The sequence below is a fragment of the Myotis brandtii genome, unplaced genomic scaffold (genome assembly GCF_000412655.1).
Source record: "Myotis brandtii unplaced genomic scaffold, ASM41265v1 scaffold825, whole genome shotgun sequence".
Taxonomy (NCBI): Eukaryota; Metazoa; Chordata; class Mammalia; order Chiroptera; family Vespertilionidae; genus Myotis; species Myotis brandtii.
Window position 1 is genome coordinate 589,998 of NW_005371349.1, and position 9,500 is coordinate 599,497.

The 9,500-nt window shown below is 60.9% G+C and overlaps 1 protein-coding gene across 1 annotated transcript in view; it reads left to right on the forward strand.

Annotated features, from left to right (window-relative positions):
* The window catches only part of CYTH1 (cytohesin 1), a 38,633-nt gene extending 32,833 nt beyond the window's left edge, over positions 1-5,800 (forward strand). Inside the window, exons 9-12 of the mRNA XM_014531724.1 lie at positions 1,055-1,131; positions 2,145-2,216; positions 2,701-2,855; positions 4,507-5,800. Of these exons, the coding sequence (XP_014387210.1) occupies positions 1,055-1,131; positions 2,145-2,216; positions 2,701-2,855; positions 4,507-4,585 (383 nt within the window). The 3' untranslated portion in view covers positions 4,586-5,800. The remainder of the gene's footprint in view (positions 1-1,054; positions 1,132-2,144; positions 2,217-2,700; positions 2,856-4,506) is intronic.
* The last annotated feature ends 3,700 nt before the right edge of the window (positions 5,801-9,500 follow it).

Genomic DNA, 9,500 nt, shown 5'->3' on the forward strand with positions numbered 1-9,500 from the left:
AGGGAGCTCAGGCCCCACGCAGAGCCCACCCTGCACAGGGACCTATGCTGCAGGCTTTCTTCACCCGCAGGCACCTCCTTGTGGTGGGAAACGCTCCCCCAAACCCCCATCTCTCTGGGAGGAGGGAGGAGAGAGCAGGGCACACGGAGGCACTCGCCTTCTGTGCAGATTGGGGAAGTTATGCTCTGCGCTCCGTAGTGACGTGCTGGCGGACAGAGCCTGTGCCGCCCACAGGACGCGCACTTAGAGAGCCACGCGTGTCGGCACTGAGGCCTCTGGGTCATGGTGTAGGCTCACGCGCAGCGAGCTTTCCCTCCACTTAAATCAAGTGGAGGGAAAAGGATGGTCGTGGTCGGGACCGAGGCAGGAGGGCTTGTCCACGCAGCCAGGCCAGTCTCCCTCCCGGCCACCTCCCCAGGACGTCGGGCCACTTGCGTGTTTCTAGCTGAGGACAAGGGCACCCCCCACTCGCAGCTGCACTCGGTGCTCAGGAGGCCGTCTGCTTGTTGCTGCAAGTCTCCTGTGACACGCCCTGCTGCCGGGAGCCCCCCGGTGAGGACACTGGTCCGGAGGCGGGAGCTGGTGGGTTCATGGCCCCAGGAAGGTGTGGTCCCACGTCCAGGAGAGCTGGTTCCATGGCGACGGGATGACGTCCTCCTCCCCGTCCCTCCCCTCCGGTGCAGCAGCTCCACGCGGGCTGGTCGCGGACGGGCTGGCCCTCTCCCCTCGTTTTGTGTGAGAGAAGCTCCCAGCCCCAGTCAGACCTGCGCGGCGCGCCCTCGCGTCCCGGCTCCCCCCACCCCGCGCTCATCCTCATCGCTGTCCTGGCCTCGTCTCGGGCGCCGCCTCGCTTGCTTGCTGTGCTTGTACCACACACTTGCACTCGTGAAAGGTGCTTCTGTCTGGCTCTGTCTTGTCACCGATGTCAGCCTTGCCATGGTCTCCGTGTCCCCTGGGCCCTGCTCTCGCTCCCTCCTCGCCCGGAGGGGGCTGCGTGCTGCGGGCCGCCCTGCCCGGCGCCTCCCGTCCCACACGCGTCTCTTCTTGTTCTCAGGTGGCCGGGTAAAGACCTGGAAACGCCGCTGGTTCATCCTGACCGACAACTGCCTGTACTACTTTGAGTACACGACGGTGAGCTGCCGCTGGCGCCTGCGCCTGGGGCCAGGCTGTCAGCTGTCTGTCTGGCTGTGTGTCATCTGTCTGTCTGTGTGGAGCTGGCTGTCTGGCTGTGTGTCACCTGTCTGTCTGACTGTCTGTGTGTCATCTGTCTGTCTGTCTGTGTGGAGCTGTCTGTCTGGCTGTGTGTCACCTGTCTGTCTGACTGTCTGTGTGTCACCTGTCTGTCTGTGTGGAGCTGTCTGTCTGGCTGTGTGTCACCTGTCTGTCTGACTGTCTGTGTGTCAGCTGTCTGTCTCTGTGGAGCTGTCTGTCTGGCTGGGTGTCACCTGTCTGGCTGTCTGTGTGGAGCTGTCTGGCTGTCTGTGTGTCACCTGTCTGTCTGTCTGTCTGTCTGTCTGTGTGGAGCTGTCTGGCTGGCTCTCTGTGTGTCACCTGTCTGTCTGTGTGGAGCTGTCTGTCTGGCTGTGTGTCACCTGTCTGGCTGCCTGACTGTATGTAGGTACTTGTGGGATCACCAGCTCCTCTGAGCTTGGAAGCCCAGCAGGAGGGCCAGAGAGGGGGCAACAAGGTTGCTGTGTCCTGGGCAGGAGTTGAGGTGCCCGTGTGGGTCCTGGGTGAGTTGTCACGAGGCGCTTTCTGTTTGAGGAGAGGCGGTGATGAGCGGATAATGCCCTGGGACAGCTCTAGCGCTGGCACTGGGGCTCCTCGGACTCCAGCACTGAGGCCGGAACGATGAGCAGGGCAGGCAGAGGCACGCGTGTTCCGTGTAAAGCGCCGCCTCTTCCCGCCGAGGGCCAGCCACGGCTCCTGCGGGATCTGTTGGAGCCCTGAGCGTGCTCTTTGCCGGGGCCTCTGGTGATGGGGATGCAGGTGGGGTGCTGAGACGGCACCCATGGGGTTTCTGACCCTGTCCTGGTGTGAGCATCAATGTGGGCCCAGCTGAGGCGGGAGAAGGCGGGAGAAGGCCCATGGGGGTGTGTGGAGCCGGGTGTCGCCCACTGAGGCTAAGCTCCCAACCCCCGCAGGACAAGGAGCCCCGGGGGATCATCCCGCTGGAGAACCTGAGCATTCGGGAGGTGGAGGACTCCAAGAAGCCAGTGAGTACTTGTGGTGAGCGTGGGGGCGGCAGGCGTGGTGCAGCTCTTCACCGAGAAGGACAGGGCCAGGTCACGTAGAAGACGCCGCGGAAGAGGACGCGTGCCTTGGATTTAGTGTTCGGGCCGAAGCTGAGGCCCTCAGTAGCTTCTTGGTTCTTCCACCTGCTGAGCGTCACTCACTGACCATCCACGGGTGGTCGTCCCTCCCCAGGGGCAGCGGCACTCGGTCAGCGGCCTGGCGGGAGCGGTGGGCCTCGGACGTCGTGGCCTTGCTGCTGGCTCCGCCTTCGTCCAGGCACCCGTAGAGCTGCTTGTCTGGGGGTCTGCCCAGGGGCCTGGTTAGACGCAGCCTGCAGTCTCAGCATCCACGCCGGCCCCTCGCTGCCCCAGGAGCACGCGCGGCCTGTTGCGGGTCTGCGTGGAGGCTCGGGGCGAGGTCATTGCTGCGTGCTCAGCATCGCTTAGACGACCGCTCTGGTTGCAGAACTGCTTCGAGCTGTACATCCCGGACAGTAAGGACCAGGTCATCAAGGCCTGCAAGACGGAGGCGGACGGGCGCGTGGTGGAGGGCAACCACACCGTGTACCGCATCTCCGCCCCGACACCCGAGGAGAAGGAGGAGTGGATCAGACGCATCAGGTAGCCCGCGCCCGCCCGCTTTCCCGCCCGGGTGCTCCTGGCTCTGAAGCCCTGGGAGTGCGATGGGGAGTGCAGGTCACTTTCCTGGGTCCCAGCACTCGGACCTGGCTTTCCCAGGCAACCTCCCAGCCCAAGGGGAGCAGGCCGCGGGCGGGCGGGGCCAGGAGCCCTTCTCAGGGCTGGTCTTCTCAGGTCTTCGGCAGCAGGTCTCGTGTTCACAGTGGCAGCTCTGGTGATAGGGGTCGTTGTGTTTTGTCATTTCTGAGTCCCATTTGCAGATGAGGAAACTGAGGCCCATCGAGGAAAAACTGTTGGCCTGAAGCCCCGTAGCTGGGGGGGCGGGGTGGGGGGAGGCTCACTCACGTTCCTGCCGGCAGGAGAGGTGATCACAGGACAGGCTTGCTCCCCGTTCTGCCTGCGAGGCCTGTTAGGGCGCTGCCATGCCCCCATGCGAGCTGCTGCTTCTCTCCGGGCACGGCCTCCTGCGCACGGCCTTGCCTCGCTCTCCCCTCCCGCACCTCGTCCGTCAGCTGTGCCCCAAGTGCTCCCTGAGCGTCTCCCTGTGACAGCCTCTGACTCCCCTGGAGACCAGGGAGGCCACACTGACTCGAGGCCCGAGGAGGCCCGAAGTCCTTGCCTGGTCCCGTGGGAGGGGCGTTGTCCGCGAGGCCCGCCTGTCCGGAGGTCTGGTGCTCTGTAGTCTTTGCCCTTTTGGCAGCATCTCCACTAAAGCCAGCGCCATGCGGGCCAGCAAGCTGTGAGCAAACGACACCCCTCAACCTCGGGGGTCCCCTCGGGACACGCTGCAGGCACTGCCCGTTCTGCATCCCCAAGGAGCCCTGGGGACATGGCTCTCCACAGCGTCTCTGGTGAACGGCCCTGCTCGCAGGAACTGGCACTTACCGGTCAGGGCAGAGCCGGCGGGCCCGGGGCTGGGAGCTGCCCCGGAGCAGTCGGCACATGGCCGCCGCTTCTCAGGAAAAGCGAGTTCAGGTCCAGCCCTTCCGAGCACAACCGGCTCGGCCTGGAAAATGCGGGACGTGAGGGCGGCTCGACAGGCACTCGTGCTGCCCCTCCGGTCCTGGGCCCAGTGCCGGGCCCGGGTTATGGAGCGAGTATTGCAGGCACTCCGAGAGACCTGGGCCCGGCCAGCGTGGCTCAGTGGTTGAGCATTGACCTAGGAACCAGGTCACGGTTCCATTCCTGGTCAGGACACAAGCCCGGGTCACTGGCTCGATCCCCAGTGCGGGGTGTGCAGGAGGCAGCTGATTGACGATTCTCTCATCATTGATGTCTCTCTCTCTCTCTCTCCCTTCCTCTCCAAAATCAATAAACACATTTAAATAGACTCGGGGCAGGCCTGGCCGCCCTGTGAAAGCACCAGGTGCAGCTGGGCTGGCTGGGTCGCGGCGTCACTGTCCTGACAGATGCCAGCTGCCATCAAGGGACTGAGCCACACGCTTGTCTTCCCGAGTTAGACCACAGCTGAGAGAATGTGCCCCGTGTGGCCTGGAGCACCCCCGCTGGCTGATTGCCTGCACCACGTGTCCCTTAGCTGTCGTGCGGACACAGCGGGCGGGCCCTGAACAGGCAGGGCGCGGGCACAGGGGCCCTGCCCTTCCTCAGCCTCTCCGCCCCCTTTCTGTTCCAGGGCCGCCATCAGCAGGGACCCCTTCTACGAGATGCTGGCCGCGCGGAAGAAGAAAGTGTCCTCCACCAAGAGACACTGAGCGCGGACGGCGCCGCCCTGCCTCCTGCTTCAGCTTCGCCGTGGGTTTCGAGTGGGAGCCGGCAGGCGGGCCGCTGGGAGAGGGGCCTGAGCTCCGTGCAGAGCCCGGCCCAGTCTCCGCTCAGCAGCCGCGGCCGAGCCCCGGGGACAGTGCCGCTCGGGGTTTCCTGGGAGGAAGCCTCCAGCCCCGCTCAGGACCCGTGCCTCTGCCTAGTGTTACACGTGAGAAAGCGCATGGAAGAGAAGCCACGTCCTATAAAGTATATTTTTGTTTTTGTTTTTAAAGAAAAAGATGAAGCAGAGCTGTCCACGTGCTTCCTGCCCGTCGGGCAGGTGTGGGCCCTGGGCCGGCGGCAGAGGAGCAGCAGGGACGTGACCTGGCGCACTGTCTGGGTGTGTCCCAGGCGCCAGGAGTGCTGAGCGGGGAGAACCTGTCAGCTACTCCTGCTGCTCGTCCCTCGGCAGCCACGCCTGCTGGGCTTTAGAACAGAAAGCGTTTTTCTGCGCTGAATCCTAATAACCAAAACTGCGGCGGCCACAGGGCCCGGTGACCGGCATCCCTGTGGCTCTGCCTCGCCCCGGCTGTGCCGTCCTGCGCACACCTCCTCCCTGGTCAGCCCGCGGGGCAGGGGAGCAGGGCGGGCAGGCGGCCTGTGCTGTGGCTTCGCTGTCCCTTCTGACAGGGAGGGGCCCCCCCGCCGGCCTGTGGGGTGAAGGGCTGGAGCAGCCTGGCCCTGCTTCTCTCAGGGACGGGCTCCTGTCGCCTGCAGGCCCGACGGGAGGGCGCTGGCATCTCTGGAATTCGCTTTTGGAAAAGGGGCTGGTGGTGGTGGGGGGGGCTGGGGCCTCTGGGGCCCTCCCCTGGGACAGGTCCTTCCTGGAGTGGCTTCAGGTGCTTTTACGGGAGCCATGAAGGCTCAGGCCGAGAGCTCGAAGCCCAGGCCTCCTCGGGGCGCAGCCCTCCCCGCCGGGCGTCAGTATTAGTCTATTTATCGGAGCTGTAAATTATCATGTACAGTTTTTCTCCTTTCAGATTATTTTGTATTTGTTTAAAAAAAGTTTGTCAAAATATAAAATATAAAGAAATGACTGAAAGCTGTTGACAGGGTTTTTAAAGAATTATAATTATTATTCCAATTGTTTTTGTTTGGTTGGGTTTTTTCTTTGTAAACTAGCGCCAAGGAAGTGCAGCAAATAAACTCCAATCTGCCCAGCGCGTGGCCATCTGGGTTCTGTCTGTCCCCCCTCGCCCCTTCCGCTCCTCCTGCCTCCCACTGAGGCCCCTGCGCTTCTCACAGACCTGACTCCCCTTGGGAGTCCCTCCTCCTTCCCCCTGGGCTGCTTCTGCCCCCTCACCCTGCTGTGTCCCTGTCAGCACCTGCCTGTCCCCGCCCCCCGCCGCACGTGCAGTTGGAAAGTAACGCTCTCAATTGCACCGCGTGCCGAGTTTCCCATAATCACAGAGTTTATTTCATAGCAGCGTCTCCCCCAAAACCGCCAGGACGGGGAGACGCCTGGCGCTGCGCACGGGCCTTGGAGGCTCGGAGAGCCCGGGGAACTGGACGAGCCCGGTCCCAGGCCGTCGGGACACCTGCGGGGCTTCTAGCGCCATCCAGGCCGCCGGGCTCAGGCCTGTCGAGGGCCCTGGCCTGTTCCACAGGCAGAGGGAGGATGGACGCCACATGACCCACTCTCCCAGGTGGTGAGAGTGTCTGGACTCAGGGCCAGATCTCACGCCCATTGGTCCTCGGTGGGCCCTGGGCCCTGTGTGCCGGGGCTGGGCCCCGGGGGGAGCGTGGGGCTCCCCTCAAAGCCCCTGGCCTGTGCGGGCAGCAGCCGCACCCTGACTTGCACAGCGCTCACTGCACAAGCACACGGGTACTGCCTGGCCAGCCTGGCTCAGGGGTTGAGCGTCAGTCTATGAACCAGGAGGTCACAGTTTGATTCCCGGTCAGGGCACATGCCCGGTTTACAGGCTTGATCCCCAGTGGGGGGTGTGCAGGAGGCAGCCAATCGGTGATTCTCATCATTGAGGTTTCTATCTCCCTCCCTTCCTCTCTGAAATCAATAAAAATATATTTAAAAAAGCGCGCACCCATCGTGGCGTCGGTGGTTCATGTGACGACCTTCTGGTGGAACTGGGGTGGCCGTTGGTGCTCTAACCCAGGACTCAGCCGACTCGCTGTCCCGAGGGGGGCGGTCAGCGTGGTCGGCCGGCACCTGTGAGCGTCCGCAGGGCCCAGCATAACTCTCCTTGCCGTGGAGTTGGGGGCCCCTGACAAGCACACGGTCTGTGAGTTGGCTCTAACTCCGAGACCCTGCACCCCTGGGTGGGGGCAGCTCTGGCCGAGCCCCATGCAGCCAGGGGTGCGGGAGGGCTGCTCACCTGTGCCCACCCCGGGGCATCTTCTGGGCACCTGCGCAGAGCTGGCGTGTCAATCACGCTTACAGGTTCAGCGGACGGTCCAGCGCCCGCTTCGCTGATGAGCGCCCATCCGATAGCGCCGCTCTGCGCCGAGTCAGGCGGGAGGCGGCCGTCATCCCGCTCTGTGTGTGTGTCCGGGGGTGGGGGGCTCCCCGCTTCCCAGTGCCCACTGACAAGTGGCTCTTGTCAGAAACCAAAAGAACTTTCCCGGGGCTCGTGCCGTGGCCACATTGGGTGAGCTGAGCTCCCGCGGCCTGAGGGTAGAGGTGGACGACTCGCCCTGGTGATTACATCACACGTTCACTTTCCCGGCTCCTCTGCCGATGATGCAGTCACACCGGCCAGCACGTCTCCACCTCCCCTCCTGCTGGTCAGGGCTCCTTACAAACGAGGGAAGGAGAGCGCTGGGTCTCAGCTGCCAGAATGCCATCGATTTGGCTCAAATAAATTCTTACAAAAAAAGCTTTTTAGATAAAATAAGTAAATGAGGCCGGCTTGGCTCAGTGGGTAGAGCGTCAGCCTGCGGACTGAAGGGTCCCGGGTTTGATTCCGGCCAAGGGAACATGCCTGGGTTGCGGGCTCGGTCCCCAGTGGGGGGCGTGCAGGAGGCAGCCAATCGGTGATTCTCTCTCACCATTGATATTTCTCTCTCTCTCTCCTTCTCCCTTCCTCTCTGAAATCAATAAAGAAATATATTTTAAAAAAATAATAAGTAAATGAACAGGAAGACGTTTTATTTTCAGATGTTTGATAAAATGGTTTCAACCCCTGGGATGGTCCCCGTGGAGGGTTTCTAAAGCAGCAAGATTCTCAAAGTGAGCGAATAGGAGGTGTGCTAGCAGGTGAGACAGTCCTATTGTATTTGGCGACGAAGATCGGTGTAACCATGGAGATAACTCCTAACATCTGTTTTTCAAAATAGTAGGATCTATAGGAAGAATGTTTTCCAACAGTGGGTATTTCCTCATTTCTTGTTAAAATGTTTCCTTTGTGTTAGAGAACCAGGGTGTGTGTGTGTGTGTGTGTGTGTGTGCCAGGCTGTGTGTGTGTGTGTGTGTGTGTGTGTGTGTGAACCAGGCTGTGTGTGTGTGTGTGTGTGTGTGTGTGTGTGAACCAGGCTGTGTGTGTGTGTGTGTGTGTGTGTGTGTGTGAACCAGGCTGTGTGTGTGTGTGTGTGTGTGTGTGTGTGTGAACCAGGCTGTGTGTGTGTGTGTGTGTGTGTGTGTGTGTGAACCAGGCTGTGTGTGTGTGTGTGTGTGTGTGTGTGTGAATATCTCCTGGGAAGCAGCTTGCTGATAAAGAGCTGCAGAAAGCTGGGAAAATTGCCGAGAGGAATTAGAAAAGCCCTAACCGAATGGAGAGACAGGATCCTGTTGGTTATGGGCCAGAAGACTCAATAAGATGTCAGTTCTCCCTGAATTGACCTGCAGGTGTAGTGCAGTCCTAAGCAATATCCCAGAAGCTTTTACAAAATGCAGGTGTCTCCCTAACTGGTTTGGCTCAGTGGATAGAGCGTCGGCCTGCGGACTGAAGGGTCCCAGGTTGGGTTCTGGTCAAGGGCATGTACCTTGGTTGCGGGCACATCCCCAGTAGGGAGTGTGCAGGAGGCAGCTAAAGTGATGTTTCTCTCTCATCAATATTTCTAACTATCCCTCTCCCTTTCTCTCTGTAAAAATCAATAAAATATATTTTTTAAAAAAATACAGGTGTCCCCAAAATGTATGCACACTCAGAATGACTTACTAACTGCACTGGGTTAAATCTGGGAGAAAGAAACAGCAACTGAGCTGTGAAAGGCGGGTGCACTGCTGGGGGCACACCGTATAGAAACTGACCATCTGATTCTAAAGTGATGGAAATACAAAGGACCTAAAAGAACCAAAACACAGAAAAGGGAGAACATTCACACCCCTCGGGGCGCACTGTCAAGTGACGGGAATCAAGGGCCCGGAGAAAAGACAAGAGGGTCTCGGTGACGCAGGGACACACCGCCTCACCGAGGGGCCTCCCACAGCTCGCACCCTGCTCTCCGTTCAGAGTCCTCACAGACCCCGCGGGAAGCTAACGCTCAAATCCCGGAAGGAAGCGTCAAAGACCATCCTGGGCCCTTGGTCAGACGGAGGTTTGATAAATGCCGCGGGGACTCGCCGCCTATGCATGAGAAGCAGAGACGCTGGCCTCACCGGGGTGCAGACTGGCCTTCATCGGGGTGCAGACTGACCTTCATCGGGTGCAGACTGGCCTTCAGCGGGTGCAGACTGGCCTTCACCGGGGTGCAGACTGGCCTTCATCGGGGTGCAGACTGACCTTCATCGGGTGCAGACTGGCCTTCAGCGGGTGCAGACTGGCCTTCACCGGGGTGCAGACTGGCCTTCATCGGGGTGCAGACTGACCTTCATCGGGTGCAGACTGGCCTTCAGCGGGTGCAGACTGGCCTTCACCGGGGTGCAGACTGGCCTTCATCGGGGTGCAGACTGACCTTCATCGGGTG